Source organism: Coregonus clupeaformis, unplaced genomic scaffold, assembly GCF_020615455.1.
Source record: "Coregonus clupeaformis isolate EN_2021a unplaced genomic scaffold, ASM2061545v1 scaf2671, whole genome shotgun sequence".
Classification (NCBI taxonomy): Eukaryota; Metazoa; Chordata; class Actinopteri; order Salmoniformes; family Salmonidae; genus Coregonus; species Coregonus clupeaformis.
In genome coordinates, this window is record NW_025536125.1 from 1 (window position 1) to 19,928 (window position 19,928).

General features: G+C 44.5%; 2 protein-coding genes across 2 annotated transcripts; both read left to right on the forward strand.

The window, feature by feature from the left end:
* Window positions 1-8,166: 8,166 nt before the first annotated feature.
* LOC123489005 (ephrin type-A receptor 3-like) lies at window positions 8,167-10,497 on the forward strand. The gene is made up of 4 exons (XM_045219722.1): window positions 8,167-8,499; window positions 8,923-8,987; window positions 9,265-9,907; window positions 10,105-10,497. Exons 1-4 carry the CDS (start codon window positions 8,418-8,420, stop codon window positions 10,362-10,364), a joined length of 1,050 nt encoding a protein of 349 aa, XP_045075657.1. The 5' UTR covers window positions 8,167-8,417; the 3' UTR covers window positions 10,365-10,497.
* Window positions 10,498-11,468: 971 nt separating this feature from the next.
* Window positions 11,469-19,541, forward strand: LOC123489006 (tyrosine-protein kinase receptor TYRO3-like). Its single transcript, XM_045219723.1, has 9 exons — window positions 11,469-11,597; window positions 12,744-12,835; window positions 12,975-13,094; window positions 13,218-13,298; window positions 17,568-17,660; window positions 17,827-17,948; window positions 18,133-18,241; window positions 19,124-19,283; window positions 19,496-19,541. Exons 4-8 carry the CDS (start codon window positions 13,265-13,267, stop codon window positions 19,240-19,242), a joined length of 477 nt encoding a protein of 158 aa, XP_045075658.1. The 5' UTR covers window positions 11,469-11,597; window positions 12,744-12,835; window positions 12,975-13,094; window positions 13,218-13,264; the 3' UTR covers window positions 19,243-19,283; window positions 19,496-19,541.
* Window positions 19,542-19,928: the final 387 nt, after the last annotated feature.

The window sequence follows — 19,928 nt, forward strand, 5'->3', positions numbered from 1 at the left end:
AAAAGATGAGTGTCACGATCGTCTTGAAAATGAGCAGACCAATGCGCAGCGTATGCGAGTGAACATGATGACTTTATTAACGTAAAGTACCAAAACAAAAGACGAATCGTAAAGTCAAAACGTAACAATGACTAACTGGAACAAAAACCCACAAACAAACAGTGAAACACAACAGTAGTATATAGTGGCTCCCAATCAGAGATAACGAGCCGACAGCTGACACTCGCTACCTCCGATTGGGAGTCATTGACCAATTACCAAAACACAAACAAATGAAACTCACCCATACCCAACACCACCAAAGAAATACAACCCTGGCTCTAAAATAAAAGTCCATAGAGCCAGAGTGTCACAGTACCCCCTAAAGGTGCGAACTCCGGCGCACCAGCATACAGTCTAGGGGAGGGTCTGGGTGGGCGTCTGTCCACGGTGGCGGTTCTGCCCCTGGTCGTGCTCCCCATCCCACCTTAGTCACCACCTCGCTTCCCTAGCCTCCTCCACATTACCACCCCCCAACTACACCCCACTGGGTTAATGGGCGGCACTGGACTAAGTGGCATCACCGGACTCAGGGGCAGCACCGACTAAGAGGCAGCACCGGGCTAAGGGGCAGCACCGGGCTAAGGGGCAGCACCGGGCTAGGGGCAGCACCGACAAGGGGCAGCACCGGACTAGGGGCAGCACCGGCTAAGTGGCAGCTCGACTGGAAAGGCGGATCCTGGCTGGCTGGCTCTGGCGGATCCTGGCTGGCTGGCGGATCCGGGCTGGACGGCTCTGGCGGCTCGGGCTGGAGGGCTCTGGCGGATCCGGGTGGACGGCTCTGGCGGATCCTGGCTGGCTGGCTCTGGCGGATCGGGCTGGCTGGTGGATCCGGGCTGGACGGCTCTGGCGAATCCGGCCTGAAACGGCTCTGGCGGATCCTGGCTGAACGCCTGGCGGATCCTGGCTGGGACGGCTCTGGCGGATCCTGGCTGGAACGGCTCTGGCGGATCCTGGCTGGACGGCTCTGGCGGATCCTGGCTGGACGGCTCTGGCGGATCCTGGCTGGACGGCTCTGGCGGATCCTGGCTGGACGGCTCTGGCGGATCCTGGCTGAACGGCTCTGGCGGATCCTGGCTGGGACGGCTCTGGCGGATCCTGGCTGGACCCGGCTCTGGCGGTTCCTGGCTGGACGGCTCTGGCGGATCCTGGCTGGACGGCTCTGGCGGATCCTGGCTGAACGGCTCTGGCGTTCCTGGCTGGACGGCTCTGGCGGAACCTGGCTGGGCGGCTCTGGCGGATCGGCTGCTCATGGCTGGCTGACGGATCTGGCTGCTCTTGGCTGGCTGACGGATCTGGCTGCTCATGGCTGGCTGACGGATCTGGCTGCTCATGGTTGGCTGATGGATCTGGCTGCTCGCGGCTGGCTGACGGATCTGGCTGCTCGGCTGGCGAGGATCTGGCTCCTCGTGGCTGGCTGTACGGATCTGGCTGCTCGGGCTGGCTGACGGATCTGGCTGCTCGTGGTTGGCTGACGGATCTGGCTGCTCATGGTTGGCTGACGGATCTGGCTGCTCATGGCTGGCTGACGGATCTGGCTGCTCGTGGCTGGCTGGACGGATCTGGCTGCTCATGGTTGGCTGATGGATCTGGCTGCTCATGGTTGGCTGGACGGATCTGGCTGCTCGTGGTTGGCTGACGGATCTGGCTGCTCATGGTTGGCTGACGGATCTGGCTGCTCATGCGCTGGCGACGGATCTGGCTGCTCATGGTTGGCTGACGGATCTGGCTGGGCTGGCGGTGGAGGCGGACCCCAGCCTCGGAGAGTGGTCATCACCTCCAGCAGGGCGGCTCCCATCCAGCATGAGCCGCTCCTGCCCGTCATCGAACTCCGAGCTCCAGTCCAGCATAGGCTGCGCGGCTCCTGCCGTGATTCCATAGCAGGTGTATGATTCTGTCTGGCAGAAGGCTCTAGCGGCTCCGGTCTGGCGGACGGCTCTGAAGGAACAGGCCGGGCTGGCTGGTGACGCACCCGTAGGATACGTGCTTGGAGCAGGAACAGGCCGGTCCGTACCGGGAACACACACCACTGGCCTCAACCGAGGATCAGGAACGGGCCGGACCGGACTGGCAACACACATCAGTCCTTCACGCCGTGCCACACACACTTCCCTCCTTCTACTCGCCACTGGCTCCCGTACTCCGTTAGCCTTCTCTCCTTTTCTCCCTGTGGCAGCCTCCTGCTGCCCAGTGCCTGCCATGTGCCCCCCAAAAAATTTCTTGGGGTTGCCTCTCAAATCAAATCAAATCAAATCAAATTTTATTGGTCACATGCGCCGAATACAACAAGTGCAGACATTACAGTGAAATGCTTACTTACAGCCCCTTAACCAACAGTGCGTTATTTTAAACAAAAAAAGTAAGAATAAAAACAACAACAAAAAAAAGTGTTGAGAAATACAAAGAGCAGAAGTAAAATAAAGTGACAGTAGGGAGGATATATATACAGGGGGTAACGGTGCAGAGTCAATGTGCGGGGGCATCGGCTAGTTGAGGTAGTTGAGGTAATATGTACATGTGGGTAGAGTTAAAGTGACTATGCATAAATACTTAACAGAGTAGCAGCAGCGTAAAAAGGATGGGGTGGGGGGGCAGTGCAAATAGTCCGGTAGCCATGATTAGCTGTTCAGAGTCTTATGGCTTGTGGGTAGAAGCTGTTGAGAAGTCTTTTGGACCTAGACTTGGCACTCCGGACGCTTACCGTGGCGGTAGCAGAGAGAACAGTCTATGACTAGGGTGGCTGGAGTCTTTGACAATTTTGAGGGCCTTCCTCTGACACCGCCTGGTATAGAGGTCTTGGATGGAGGGAGCTTTGCCCCAGTGATGTACTGGGCCGTACGCACTACCCTCTGTAGTGCCTGCGGTCAGAGGCCAAGCAGTTGCCATACCAGGCGGTGATGCAACCAGTCAGGATGCTCTCGATGGTGCAGCTGTAGAATTTTTTGAGGATCTGAGGACCCATGCCAAATCTTTTTAGTCTCCTGAGGGGGAATAGGCTTTGTCGGCCCTCTTCACGACTGTCTTGGTGTGCTTGGACCATGATAGTTCGTTGGTGATGTGGACACCAAGGAACTTGAAGCTCTCAACCTGTTCCACTACAGCCCCGTCGATGAGAATGGGGGGGCGTGCTCAGTCCTCTTTTTTTCCTGTAGTCCACAATCATCTCCTTTGTCTTGGTCACGTTGAGGGAGAGGTTGTTGTCCTGGCACCACACGGCCAGATCTCTGACCTCCTCCCTATAGGCTGTCTCATCGTTGTCGGTGATCAGGCCTACCACTGTTGTGTCGTCGGCAAACTTAATGATGGTGTTGAGTCGTGCCTGGCCATGCAGTCATGGGTGAACAGAGAGTACAGGAGGGGGACTGAGCACGCACCCCTGAGGGGCCCCGTGTTGAGGATCAGTGTGGCAGATGTGTTGTTACCTACCCTTACCACCTGGGGGCGGCCCGTCAGGAAGTCCAGGATCCAGTTGCAGAGGGAGGTGTTTAGTCCCAGGATCCTTAGCTTAGTGATGAGCTTAGAGGGGGCACTATGGTGTTGAATGCTGAGCTGTAGTCAATGAATAGCATTCTCACGTAGGTGTTCCTCTTGTCCAGGTGGGAAAGGGCAGTGTGGAGTGCGATAGAGATTGCATCATCTGTGGATCTGTTGGGGCGGTATGCAAATTGGAGTGGGTCTAGGGTTTCTGGGATTATGCTGTTGATGTGAGCCATGACCAGTCTTTTCAAAGCACTTCATGGCTACAGACGTCAGTGCCACGGGTCGAGTAGTCATTTAGGCAGGTTATCTTAGAGTTCTTGGGCACGGGGACTATGGTGGTCTGCTTGAAACATGTTGGTATTACAGACTCGGTCAGGGACATGTTGAAAATGTCAGTGAAGACACTTGCCAGTTGGTCAGCACATGCTCGGAGTACACGCCCTGGTAATCCGTCTGGCCCAGCGGCCTTGTGAATGTTGACTTGCTTAAAAGTCTTACTCACATCGGCTACGGAGAGCGTGATCACATAGTCGTCCGGAACAGCTGGTGCTCTCATGCATGCTTCAGTGTTGCTTGCCTCGAGCGAGCATAGAAGTGGTTTAGCTTGTCTGGTAGGCTTGTGTCACTGGGCAGCTCGCGGCTGTGCTTCCCTTTGTAGTCTGTAATAGTTTTCAAGCCCTGCCACATCCGACGAGCGTCAGAGCCAGTGTAGTATGATTCAATCTTAGACCTGTATTGACTCTTTGCCTGTTTGATGGTTCGTCGGAGGTCATAGCGGGATTTCTTATAAGCTTCCGGGTTAGAGTCCCGTTCCTTGAAAGCGGCAGCTCTACCCTTTAGCTCAGTGCGGATGTTGCCTGTAATCCATGGCTTCTGGTTGGGGTATGTACGTACGGTCACTGTGGGGGACGACATCATCGATGCACTTATTGATGAAGCCAGTGACTGATGTGGTGTACTCCTCAATGCTGTCTGAAGAATCCCGGAACATGTTCCAGTCTGTGCTGGCAAAACAGTCCTGTAGCTTGGCATCTGCGTCATCTGACCACTTTTTATTAACCGAATCACTGGTGCTTCCTGCTTCCAGTTTTTGCTTATAAGCAGGAATCAGGAGGATAGAGTTATGGTCAGATTTGCCAAATGGAGGGCGAGGGAGAGCTTTGTATGCGTCTCTGTGTGTGGAGTAAAGGTGGTCTAGAGTTTTTTTCCCTCTGGTTGCACATTTGACATGCTGGTAGAAATTAGGTAGAACGGATTTAAGTTTCCCTGCATTAAAGTCCCCGGCCACTAGGAGCGCTGCATCTGGATGAGCGTTTTCCTGTTGATTAATGGCCTTGTACAACTCGTTCAGTGCAATCTTAATGCCAGCATTGGTTTGTGGTGGTAAATAGACAGCTATGAACAATATAGCTGAAAACTCTCTTGGTAAATAGTGTGGTCTACAGCTTATCATAAGATACTCTACCTCAGGCGAGCAAAACCTCGAGACTTCCTTAGTATTTGATTTTGTACACCAGCTGTTGTTTACAAATATACAGAGACCGCCACCCTTTGTCTTACCGGAGCCAGCCGTTCTGTCCTGCCGATGTAGCGTGTAGCCTGCTAGCTGAATGGTATCATTGTTGTCGTTCAGCCACGACTCCGTGAAACATAAGATATTACAGTTTTTAATGTCCCGTTGGTAGGATAACCGTAATCTTAAATCGTCAATTTTATTCTCAAAAGATTGAACGTTGGCTAATAGTATTGATGGGAGAGGCAGTTTCTCGCTCGCCGTCGGATCCTTACAAGGCACCCGACCTACGTCCACGATATCTCCGTCTCTTCCTCAGGCGAATGACGGGGATCTGGGCTTTGCCGGGTGTCTGTAGAATATCCTTCGCGTCCGACTCGTTGAAGAAAAAGTCTTCGTCCAATGCGAGGTGAGTAATCGCTGTCCTGATATCCAGAAGCTCTTTTTGGTTATAAGAGACGATGGCATAAACATTATGTACAAAATAAATTACAAATAACGCGGAAAAACACACATAATAGTACAATTGGTTAGAGGGCTGTAAAACGGCAGCCATCTTCTCCGGCGCTGTTGACAATCGCGTCCACAGGCCTCCAGCCTCGCCTTCTTGCTGCCTCCTCATACCACCTCCTCTCGGCTTTGGCTGCCTCCAGCTCTTCACGAGGGCGGTGATATTCCTCTGGTTGTGCCCAAGGACCCTTTCCAGCCCGAATCTCCTCCCATGTCCAAAAATCCTTAGGAGGCGTCCATAACTCCTGTGTAGGTAGGTCCTGTTGCCGCTTGTTACGCTGCTTGGTCCTTCTATGGTGGGTTATTCTGTCACGATCGTCTTGAAAATGAGCAGACCAATGCGCAGCGTTGCGAGTGAACATGATGACTTTATTAACGTAAAGTACCAAAACAAAAGACGAATCGTAAAGTCCAAACGTAACAATGACTAACTGGAACAAAAACCCACAAACAAACAGTGAAACACAACAGTATATATATGGCTCCCAATCAGAGATAACGAGCCGACAGCTGACACTCGTTACCTCCGATTGGGAGTCATTGACCAATTACCAAAACACAAACAAATGAAACTCACCCATACCCAACACCACCAAAAGAAATACAACCCTGGCTCTAAAATAAAAGTCCATAGAGCCAGAGTGTCACAATGAGAGAGGCCTGTAATTTTCATCATAGGTACACGTCAACTATGACAGACAAAATGAGAAAACAAAATCCAGAAAATCACATTGTAGGATTTTTGATTAATTAATTTGCAAATTATGGTGGAAAATAAGTATTTGGTCAATAACAAAAGTTTCTCAATGCTTTGTTATATACCCTTTGTTGGCAATGACACAGGTCAAACGTTTTCTGTAAGTCTTCACAAGGTTTTCACACACTGTTGCTGGTATTTTGGCCCATTCCTCCATGCAGATCTCCTCTAGAGCAGTGATGTTTTGGGGCTGTCGCTGGGCAACACAGACATTCAACTCCCTCCAAAGATTTTCTATGGGGTTGAGATCTGGAGACTGGCTAGGCCACTCCAGGACCTTGAAATGCTTCTTACGAAGCCACTCCTTCGTTGCCCGGGGCGGTGTGTTTGGGATCATTGTCATGCTGAAAGACCCAGCCACGTTTAATCTTCAATGCCCTTGCTGATGGAAGGAGGTTTACACTCAAAATCTCACGATACATGGCCCCATTCATTCTTTCCTTTACGCGGATCAGTCGTCCTGGTCCCTTTGCAGAAAAACAGCCCCAAAGCATGATGTTTCCACCCCCATGCTTCACAGTAGGTATGGTGTTCTTTGGATGCAACTCAGCATTATTTGTCCTCCAAACACGACGAGTTGAGTTTTTACCAAAAAAGTTCTATTTTGGTTTCATCTGACCATATGACATTCTCCCAATCCTCTTCTGGATCATCCAAATGCACTCTAGCAAACTTCAGACGGGCCTGGACATGTACTGGCTTAAGCAGGGGGACACGTCTTGCACTGCAGGATTTGAGTCCCTGGCGGCGTAGTGTTACTGATGGTAGGCTTTGTTACTTTGGTCCCAGCTCTCTGCAGGTCATTCACTAGGTCCCCCTTGTGGTTCTGGGATTTTGCTCACCGTTCATGTGATCATTTTGACCCCACGGGGTGAGATCTTGCGTGGAGCCCCAGATCGAGGGAGATTATCAGTGGTCTTGTATGTCTTCCATTTCCTAATAATTGCTCCCTCAGTTGATTTCTTCAAACCAAGCTGCTTACCTATTGCAGATTCAGTCTTCCCAGCCTGGTGCAGGTCTACAATTTTGTTTCTGGTGTCCTTTGACAGCTCTTTGGTCTTGGCCATAGTGGAGTTTGGAGTGTGACTGTTTGAGGTTGTGGACAGGTGTCTTTTATACTGATAACAAATTCAAACAGGTGCCATTAATACAGGTAACGCAGTGGAGGACAGAGGAGCCTCTTAAAGAAGAAGTTACAGGTCTGTGAGAGCCAGAAATCTTGCTTGTTTGTAGGTGACCAAATACTTATTTTCCACCATAATTTGCAAATAAATTCATTACAAATCCTACAGTGTGATTTTCTGGAGAGAAAAAAAATCTCATTTTGTCTGTCATAGTTGACGTGTACCTATGATGAAAATTACAGGCCTCTCTCATCTTTTTAAGTCGGAGAACTTGCACAATTGGTGGCTGACTAAATACTTTTTTCCCCCACTGTATCTTTACTTTTACTCAAGTATGACAATTGGATGAGTGTTTTTACACATTTCTAACATGCTTGTTGAAGTTTACAAACTGATAATCATCTCCATAAATAATCATAAAATAATATTTGATTGGTTGATCATCATCAACAAAAACAACAACAGAGACAACAAAAACAGTGACAGCCCCCAACTGACACTTTCAGAAATAGAATATTCTTCTAATTTAAATTCTTCTAATAGAAAATTATTCAGCAAAATGAAATTATGAAATTATTTTGATAAAGGAGGTAAGACTAGGTTAGGTATCTGTGCACTTTTAATGTAGCTACTACTACAGGATATTTGAGTGACAGGACGGATGTTATGAACTTCAGGCCTCAGCACTAATCTTCCTTTCTGTCATTTTGTTATTCTACCAAGGGGTGGCTGGAGGAGGGAACACAAGTAATGTATTAGCCTTCAGGCGTAGCGACATTCTTATGGTCAAACGGAGGATTCCAGGCAGTAGGAGGCTCTGCCATCGCAATATGACCAAAATATTTGCCCAGTTTAGCTATAGACGTCTTACAGACCAAATGCATTGTGGAAAAGGTGGTTCCTGTTAAAACTTCGTCATAATAGCACCTCTTCATCGCTTCATCGTTCTGATTAATTTTGACAGAATTTGAGAAGACTGGGAAGTGTGCGGACTATGTCGGCAGTCAGGTGGAATGTGGTACTTTGGTTTTGCGTATACTGTGGCGGCACCTTTGCGCAACCAATCTCCGGAGAAGGTAAATCATTCATTCAGATGTCCAAGATGACTTCTGAATGATATACGTTGCTGTGTATACTTTGACTATGCACGTAAATAGTATGTACTGTACTGTATATTTGATAATATTTTCAGATTAACAATCGTTTTCTTTTCAATTCTCCTGTAGTAATATGCTACTGTGTTGCACATTACACTGCTAAAATGAATCAAATCATACTTTTATTTATCCTTTTTAAAAAATAGAAGCGAAAGGAGGTAAGGGGAGTTTTGTATAATGTAAATAGACTGTCACTTTACAGTATTTAGATTTCATGCCAGAACACCACATTCTTTGACAGCTGCAATGCTCTCACATTATGGTTAATGTAAACCACTTTTCACTTCCCATCCTCTCCCTTCTTTCCCGCCTCTGTCCCCCTCAATCCTCTCTTCCTTTCAGTGGAGCTCTTCAACTCAGTCAAACAGGCCAGTCTGAAATGGACATCTTATCCAAAACTCAAAGCAGTAAGTAGAGTGGGCTCTCTATGCCTAGCAGAAACAGTAGATGCTGTGGAGGTTTAGACCAGTTACTCTATAGATCATTCATGAAATACATTTTTGGGCCGGTTTCCCTGACACAGATTAAGCATGAGAATCTCTGTTGAAGGTGCTTTTTAGTCCATTACTTGGTTAAATCTGTATGCAGGAAACTGACCCCTGGTGTTTTTGGCACTGTCCTTTAGTAGGCCTATAGCTGTATGCCTAATAACATGCTGTATCATCCTCTCGTGTCACTACACAGTGGAGTGAGAAATCACTGAAGATAGGTTCAGAGACCCAAGTCCCAGTCTATCAAGCCTGCGCTGTCAACAACAAACGCAGATCACTATTGACTCATTGGATTGCACGGAAGGATGCCCTGCACCTGCTATTGGACCTACAATTCGCTCAGGAAGAGGAGTCATCCTCCAATCAGCTGAGTCCACTCCAGGTCCACCTTCTGGAATCAGACTCTCCACTGTCCAAATTTAGTGAATCCCAGAATCCCCTCCATCTCCAAGCATTGCAGACTTTCAGCGCCACAACAGAAGTGCATCAGATCAAGGAGTACCTTAACAACAGCCTGGGATTAGTGTTAAACACGGAGCCTCTCTCACACGACGGCTTCCATCTTGGATTCACCTACTCAGGCCGGTGCATCTTTCTAGTCTCTGTGAGGCTGTACTACAGAAGATGCCCTTGGTTGGTCAGCCACCTGGTTGGCTTTGAGGGAGCGTCTGCAGGAGCGGGGCCATTGACAGGGTCCTGTGTGGAGGGGGCCGTGGGGGTGGAGGGGCAGGTGGACCCCCCTCAGAGGGAGTGCCAGGCGAACGGGGCGTGGGGTCCACTGCAAGGGGGGTGCACTTGCGCTCCCGGTCACCAAGAAAAGGGGGACTCTTGTGAAGGTAGGTGAAGACTATCCAGAAACATACCACCAAGATGACTTTGAGTCTCGTAGATACACAGTATATTTTTTGGGCCAGGAGTTTTTCCCGGTCAGGTCGTGTAGTCGGCAAAAGCTCCTGGCCCCATGTATCTTATAAGGGCTAGCTGTTTATCTGTGTAGTAGCCTTGACAGATTTATTTGGGTTTCTTCCAACAGCCTGTAGAACTGGATACTACAAGGCAGCCAATGAGAGTGGGGGTTGTCGCTCCTGTCCACCCAATAGCAAGACGGACGGGGAGGGTGCAGAAGGGTGTGACTGTGGTCAGGGGTACTTCCGCCTCCCGGGTGACCCGTATGTCATGGGATGCACACGTAAGACACTCCGACCGAGTTCCTCAAACCACTTTATTTTTGTCATTTTTATCAAACAAGATCTAATTAATTTGCATATACACTGTATGTTTATTTATGGATGAGTTGTGTAGAATGTAGTAAATAGTTCAACAACTTGATTGAATTGAATAAGGATGTGCCATATTGGAGGAGTCCGAGAGAGTCATTCATGAATCTTATTGACACAATGGGGAAAATGTTTGTAGATGACAACCATGTTTTTTTCATGGCCTAATTTTCTTCTATCTATAATCTTCTAATTTCTCGAGCTGTTTGGCATTTAGTATTTCTCTTCCACAGGACCCCCTCTGCTCCTGTAAATGTAACAGTCCAGCGCCTCAACGACTCAATGCTGACTCTGCTTTGGGACCCTCCCATTGACCTGGGGGAGGCAGGAGGTGACGTATGGCGTGGAATGCTCGGAGAGGGAGGGAGGGACTGATGGTCAGTGGGCGGTGTGTGGGGAGGCAGTCATCTTTCTCCCTGCCTCAGCGGGGCTGACCGTCACTGCAGTCAACCTCACAGGGGTCAGCCCACGGTCGGACTACCGGCTGTCGGTCCGGGCCAGTAATGCCGTGTCATTCCACCAGAGTGTAGCAGCAGCAGCGTCATCAGTAGTAACCATAATCATTCATAGATGTGAGTCTGTCTGGATGATGTCATCGCATGTATGGTCATTACTACTACCTCATTCTAACACAGCTGTAACTACTGATGCTGATACAATGGGGTGGGTCTAATCCTGAATGCTGATTGGTTGAAACTAAGGATGAATGTGTGAGTCATGATCATGATAAGGATTGTACCGTCCTACTGTGATCATACCGTTATCACATCACAACATGATGTCATCACATGGGCATTGCTGTCACGGTATATTAACACAACTAAAACGGCTGTTGCTAATAAACGCTGCTTAAAGATAAGCATGACTCAGAGCACTAACCTTGGTTGTTAAAAGCCTCACTATGCTGATAATTCATGCACTGTGCACACATGTAAGTTTATGGATAATAGATATAGCTCTTTTCCTTTTTATATAGAAGGACATGGAATGTCAGGACAGATATGAATCCAACCCACTTTAAATTATATATGTGTGTGTTTATGTGTGTGCGCATGTGAATATATCTGTCTGTCTACAGGGAAATCTTTAGAGATAAACACCCCTGGTCCCTTCTCCTGGATCCCCACCGCTCCCCTGTGGAGGGTCCCTCTCCCTGGGTGATCATAGGAGCTCTACTGGGAGTCCTTCTGCTCTTTGTTCTGGTCCCTGCTGCTGTTTATTCTCTGCGACGCAGATACACCAAGCTCAGGTAAATACACCAAGCTCAGGTAAATACACCAAGCTCAGGTAAATACACCAAGCTCAGGTAAATACACCAAGATCAGGTAAATACACCAAGCTCAGGTAAATACACCAAGATCAGGTAAATACACCAAGCTCAGGTAAATACATCAAGATCAGGTAAATACACCAAGCTCAGGTAAATACACCAAGCTCAGGTAAATACACCAAGCTCAGGTAAATACACCAAGCTCAGGTAAATACACCAAGATCAGGTGAATACACCAAGATCAGGTAAATACACCAAGATCAGGTAAATACACCAAGATCAGGTAAATACACCAAGCTCAGGTAAATACACCAAGATCAGGTAAATACACCAAGCTCAGGTAAATACACCAAGCTCAGGTAAATACACCAAGATCAGGTAAACACACCAAGCTCAGGTAAATACACCAAGATCAGGTAAATACACCAAGCTCAGGTAAATACACCAAGCTCAGGTAAATACACCAATATCAGGTAAATACACCAAGATCAGGTAAATACACCAAGCTCAGGTAAATACACCAAGATCAGGTAAATACACCAAGATCAGGTAAATACACCAAGCTCAGGTAAATACACCAAGCTCAGGTAAATACACCAAGATCAGGTAAATACACCAAGATCAGGTAAATACACCAAGCTCAGGTAAATACACCAAGATCAGGTAAATACACCAAGATCAGGTAAATACACCAAGATCAGGTAAATACACCAAGCTCAGGTAAATACACCAAGCTCAGGTAAATACACCAAGATCAGGTAAATACACCAAGATCAGGTAAATACACCAAGCTCAGGTAAATACACCAAGATCAGGTAAATACACCAAGATCAGGTAAATACACCAAGATCAGGTCAACCGGAATACCCACCTGGGAACCAGAGGAGGCTGGTGGGAGGAGCTATAGGAGGATGGGCTCATTGTAATGTCTGGAATGGAATTATTGGAACGGTATCAAACATATGGAAACCACGTTTGACTCCATTCCATAACTTCCATTCCAGACATTACAATGAGCCCGTCCTCCTATAGCTCCTCCCACCAGCCTCCTCTGCTGGGGACAGAGCCTTTGCGGCCTTTGTGATCTAGCTTGGATGTAGACGTTGATATATATTTATTTTCCAGTGAAGACCAGCAGGTGGAGCTGCTGCCTTTTCACACAGATGTGACCTATTGTCGTAACGAGGGCCCACATGCTGCCCCTCAGGAAGTCAACAGTGAGTCTAAAACTGCCAACAATTCACTATAAACAGTAGACACAGTATTTGACTCAGCTAGTTAATTTGACAGTCCTATCCATGTAGATAACAGTGTTGTGTCCCCGTTGGACTCCCCCCTCTCCCTTTTCTCCTATAGCGCTGGTGGTACCTGGTGTGGTCCAGTTGCTGGAGGGTGTTAGTGACAGACTACTGACCAGTCTGAGGGACGTCCTGGTGGACAGGAACCTGCTGACCCTGGGAAAGGAGCTGGGAGCTGGTCAGTCAATGAGACTATTCTATTCTACAGCCTGTTGTTCTATTCTATCTCTGATTGATATATCCTGATAATGAAGCATGTTTTTAGTGAATTATAATGTGTTTTGACTGACTGCACCTCCAGGAGAGTTTGGCTCTGTCTACGAGGGGATCTTTACTCAAGAGGAAGGGATGGACATCAAAGTAGCTGTCAAGACCATGAGAGGTACGCATCATTCAGGGAATTATCCCCATTTAACATGAATGGATATCTTGAATTATTCCCATGTAACATGAATGGATATATTGAATTATTCCCATGTAACATTAATGGATATATTGAATTATGCCCATATACCATTAATGGATATATTGAATTATTCCCATGTAACATGAATGGATATCTTGAATTATTCCCATGTAACGTTAATGGATATCTTGAATTATTCCCATGTAACATGAATGGATATCTTGAATTATTCCCATGTAACGTTAATGGATATCTTGAATTATTCCCATGTAACATTAATGGATATCTTGAATTATTCCCATGTAACGTTAATGGATATCTTGAATTATTCCCATGTAACGTTAATGGATATCTTGAATTATTCCCATGTAACGTTAATGGATATCTTGAATTATTCCCATGTAACATTAATGGATATCTTGAATTACTCCCATGTAACATTTACATTTACATTTTAGTCATTTAGCAGACGCTCTTATCCAGAGCGACTTACAGGAGCAATTAGGGTTAAGTGCCTTGCTCAAGGGCACATCGACAGATTTTTCACCTAGTTGGCTCGGGGATTAGAACCAGCGACCTTTCGGTTACTGGCACAACGCTCTTAACCACTAAGCTACCTGCCGTAACGTTAATGGATATCTTGAATTATTCCCATGTAACATGAATGGATATCTTGAATTATCCCCATGTAACATGAATGGATATCTTGAATTATCCCCATGTAACATTCATGGATATCTTGAATTATCCCCATGTAACATTAATGGATATCTTGAATTATCCCCATGTAACATTGATGGATATTTAGAATTTTCCCTATGTAACATTAATGGATATCTTGAATTATCCCCATGTAACATGAATGGATATCTTGAATTATCCCCATGTAACATGAATGGATATCTTGAATTATTCCCATGTAACATTAATGGATATTTTGAATTATCCCCATGTAACATGAATGGATATCTTGAATTATCCCCATGTAACATTAATGGATATCTTGAATTATTCCCATGTAACATTAATGGATATCTTGAATTATTCCCATGTAACATGAATGGATATCTTGAATTATCCCCATGTAACATTAATGGATATCTTGAATTATTCCCATGTAACATTAATGGATATCTTGAATTATCCCCATGTAACATTAATGGATATCTTGAATTATCCCCATGTAACATTAATGGATATCTTGAATTATTCCCATGTAACATGAATGGATATCTTGAATTATTCCCCATGTAACATGAATGTATATCTTGAATTATCCCCATGTAACATTAATAGATATCTTGAATTATTCCCATGTAACATGAATGGATATCTTGAATTATTCCCATGTAACATGAATGGATATCTTGAATTATCCCCATGTAACATTAATGGATATCTTGAATTATTCCCATGTAACATGAATGGATATCTTGAATTATTCCCATGTAACATGAATGTATATCTTGAATTATCCCCATGTAACATTAATAGATATCTTGAATTATTCCCATGTAACATGAATGGATATCTTGAATTATTCCCATGTAACATGAATGGATATCTTGAATTATCCCCATGTAACATGAATGTATATCTTGAATTATCCCCATGTAACATTAATAGATATCTTGAATTATTCCCATGTAACATGAATGGATATCTTGAATTATCCCCATGTAACATGAATGGATATCTTGAATTATCCCCATGTAACATGAATGTATATCTTGAATTATCCCCATGTAACATTAATAGATATCTTGAATTATTCCCATGTAACATGAATGGATATCTTGAATTATCCCCATGTAACATGAATGGATATCTTGAATTATCCCCATGTAACATTAATGGATATCTTGAATTATCCCCATGTAACATGAATGGATATCTTGAATTATCCCCATGTAACATGAATGGATATCTTGAATTATCCCCATGTAACATTAATGGATATCTTGAATTATTCCCATGTAACATTAATGGATATCTTGAATTATCCCCATGTAACATTAATGGATATCTTGAATTATCCCCATGTAACATTAATGGATATCTTGAATTATTCCCATGTAACATGAATGGATATCTTGAATTATTCCCATGTAACATGAATGTATATCTTGAATTATCCCCATGTAACATTAATAGATATCTTGAATTATTCCCATGTAACATGAATGGATATCTTGAATTATCCCCATGTAACATGAATGGATATCTTGAATTATCCCCATGTAACATTAATGGATATCTTGAATTATTCCCATGTAACATGAATGGATATCTTGAATTATTCCCATGTAACATGAATGTATATCTTGAATTATCCCCATGTAACATTAATATATATCTTGAATTATTCCCATGTAACATGAATGGATATCTTGAATTATTCCCATGTAACATGAATGGATATCTTGAATTATCCCCATGTAACATGAATGGATATCTTGAATTATCCCCATGTAACATGAATGTATATCTTGAATTATCCCCATGTAACATTAATAGATATCTTGAATTATTCCCATGTAACATGAATGGATATCTTGAATTATCCCCATGTAACATGAATGGATATCTTGAATTATCCCCATGTAACATTAATGGATATCTTGAATTATCCCCATGTAACATGAATGGATATCTTGAATTATCCCCATGTAACATGAATGGATATCTTGAATTATCCCCATGTAACATTAATGGATATCTTGAATTATCCCCATGTAACATTAATGGATATCTTGAATTATTCCCATGTAACATGAATGGATATCTTGAATTATTCCCATGTAACATTAATGGATATCTTGAATTATCCCCATGTAACATGAATGGATATCTTGAATTATCCCCATGTAACATGAATGGATATCTTGAATTATGCCCATGTAACATTAATGGATATATTGAATTATTCCCATGTAACATTAATGGATATCTTGAATTATTCCCATGTAACATTAATGGATATCTTGAATTATCCCCATGTAACATTAATGGATATCTTGAATTATTCCCATGTAACATGAATGGATATCTTGAATTATTCCCATGTAACATGAATGTATATCTTGAATTATCCCCATGTAACATTAATGGATATCTTGAATTATCCCCATGTAACATTGATGGATATCTTGAATTATCCCCATGTAACATGAATGGATATCTTGAATTATCCCCATGTAACATGAATGGATATCTTGAATTATCCCCATGTAACATGAATGTATATCTTGAATTATCCCCATGTAACATTAATAGATATCTTGAATTATTCCCATGTAACATGAATGGATATCTTTAATTATTCCCATGTAACATGAATGGATATCTTGAATTATTCCCATGTAACATTAATGGATATCTTGAATTATCCCCATGTAACATGAATGGATATCTTGAATTATCCCCATGTAACATGAATGGATATCTTGAATTATTCCCATGTAACATGAATGGATATCTTGAATTATTCCCATGTAACATTAATGGATATCTTGAATTATCCCCATGTAACATGAATGGATATCTTGAATTATCCCCATGTAACATGAATGGATATCTTGAATTATGCCCATGTAACATTAATGGATATATTGAATTATTCCCATGTAACATGAATGGATATCTTGAATTATTCCCATGTAACATTAATGGATATCTTGAATTATCCCCATGTAACATTAATAGATATCTTGAATTATCCCCATGTAACATGAATGGATATCTTGAATTATCCCCATGTAACATGAATGGATATATTGAATTATGCCCATGTAACATTAATGGATATATTGAATTATTCCCATGTAACATTAATTGATATCTTGAATTATTCCCATGTAACATGAATGGATATCTTGAATTATCCCCATGTAACATGAATGGATATCTTGAATTATTCCCATGTAACATTAATGGATATCTTGAATTATTCCCATGTAACATGAATGGATATCTTGAATTATCCCCATGTAACATGAATGCAGCCTATTCCTTAGTGCTGTACGTCTGTAGCACAGGAGGCTGCAGAGAGGAGGACGGGCTCATAATAATGGCTTGAATGGAGTGAATGGAATGTTATCAAACACAGGGGAACCGATATGTTTGATACTATTCCATAGATTCCATTCCAGCCATTAATGAGCCCGTCCTCACCAATTAAGGTGCCACCTGCTACCTGTGGTCTGTATAGTTTATACTGTATATATTCTCCCTGTGTGGCTTCAGTTGGACTACACAGTCAGGAGGATTTAGACTCGTTTCTGAAGGAAGCAGAGATCATGCAGCACTTTGACCATAACAACGTTGTCAAACTTCTTGGTAAGACGCCCCTATTAGCTCACCTTACTCTGTAATGTATTTTAATGCCGACTTTAATGCTATCATTCAACATTCCATTCATCATTCAAATTCTTGTTGCAATACTAGCATCCTCTGAAAGTTGGAATACTGGCATCCTCTGAAAGTATCTGTGTTTGTCCTGCAGGGGTCACATTGCAGCAGGAGCAGGATTCTCCTCTGCCAGTCCCTCTGGTGATCCTACCCTTCATGAAGCATGGAGACCTGCGCCGGTTCCTCATCGCTGCCCGCTACGGGGATATTCCCATGGTGAGACACACACACGCACACACATACACACGCACGCACACACATACACACACACGCACACACATACACACACACGCACGCACACACATACACAAAGAGGCATGGACACAAGGACGCACATCACACGTACACAGTCTCTGACTAATATGTATAATCTAAATGAATACCTCTTCCCTCCTCACAGTTTGTGCCTCACCAGAGTCTTCTGCGCTTCATGGTTGACATTGCAGCAGGGATGGAGTATCTGAGTTCACAGGGCTTTTGCACAGGGACCTGGCTGCACGCAACTGCATGTAAGTCCACCAGGGCGTGCCAGTCAATCAGGGTGTCCTTACATGGGAGCCTCAGGTAAGGCCTCTTTGTTCAAAGGAAGACTGCATCTATGTCACAGGAGGTCGGTGGCACCTTAATTGGGGAGGACGGCCTCGTGGTAATGGCTGAGTGGAATCAGTGGAATGGTATCAAACACATGGTTTGGTGCCATTCCATTTGCTCCGTTCCAGCCATTATTATGAGCCAACACTGATCTATGTCCACACCACTGGTATTCAGCTAAGGGCATACTATAAGATGGAACCTACCAACATGTTCAGAGGATGGGTAAGGTTCTTCCAGGCCTTCGAGGACATGGTACCAAGCCACAGATTGATATCAGGATAGTGGGATGGATGGATACAGTGGTTGGTAAATCAATTGAAACAAAGCCTTGTCACAATGAATAGGCATACAGATGATCATGCAATATTAAACATGTTTTCTTTGTAGCTGTAAGTACATATTAATAAATAGTGCATAACGTAGTTGACTACCAGTCAGACTTGCTGTGTGTGTATCTGTGTGTGTCTGCGCTCGTGTGTGTGTCTTTCCCAGGTTGAGGGATGACTTGTGTGTGCCTTTCCCAGTTTGGGGAGATGACTTGTGTGTGTCTTTCCCAGGTTGAGGGATGACTTGTGTGTGTGTGTGTGTGTGTGTGTCTTTCCCAGGTTGAGGGATGACTTGTGTGTGTGTGTCTTTCCCAGGTTGAGGGATGACTTGTGTGTGTGTGTGTGTCTTTCCCAGGTTGAGGGATGACTTGTGTGTGTGTGTGTCTTTCCCAGGTTGAGGGATGACTTGTGTGTGTATGTGTGTCTTTCCCGGGTTGAGGGATGACTTGTGTGTGTGTGTGTCTTTCCCAGGTTGGGGGACGACTTGCGTGTGTGTGTGGCTGACTTCGGCCTCTCCAAGAAGATATACAGCAACAACTACTACAGACAGACAGTGGCTATCCGCATGCCAGTCAAGTGGATGGCCATAGAGAGCCTATCAGAGTCCATCTCTACCAGCAAGAGTGACGTGGTAAGTCACACATGACTAAGAGATGACTGGCATGACATCTGACTGACCCATCACTAGGACCAGCAGTGTGACCTGACCTGGACAAACTATGTTTGCTACTCATTACTGAAGCTAGCAGAGGTTGATCATAAAGATAACTTGGTGTTATAATGTCAATGCATGTTTAAATTGAAGAAAGTGTGTATGTGTGTGTGTGTGCCCCTTTACTACAGTGGTCATTTGGGGTCACCATGTGGGAGATAGTGTCCAGGGGAAGGACACACCGTATCCTGGGGTCCACAACTATGAGCTCCTGGAGCTGCTGAACGCTGGACACAGACTCAAGCCTCCTGAGTGTGATGACAAACTGTTAGTCCTCACTTTATTTTTGTCTAGTTTAGAAGTGTGACCTCACTTGTTATGGAATCAGTGGGGGATGTAGCTCAAGTTCACAAGCACTGATCTAGTGAATGTAGATATGGTAACCACTAGCCTCTGTTTACAATGTAATGTGTGAGTGCAATAATTAATTGAGAATGTTTTGCATTAACATTCATACATCATTTGAATGTGTAGCTGTATTTAGTGAAAACTTCAGTTTACAGATTCACACAGAGTAGTTGACAACTTGGGCCACGTTTGTACCCCACTGGGCAGAAACTGGTT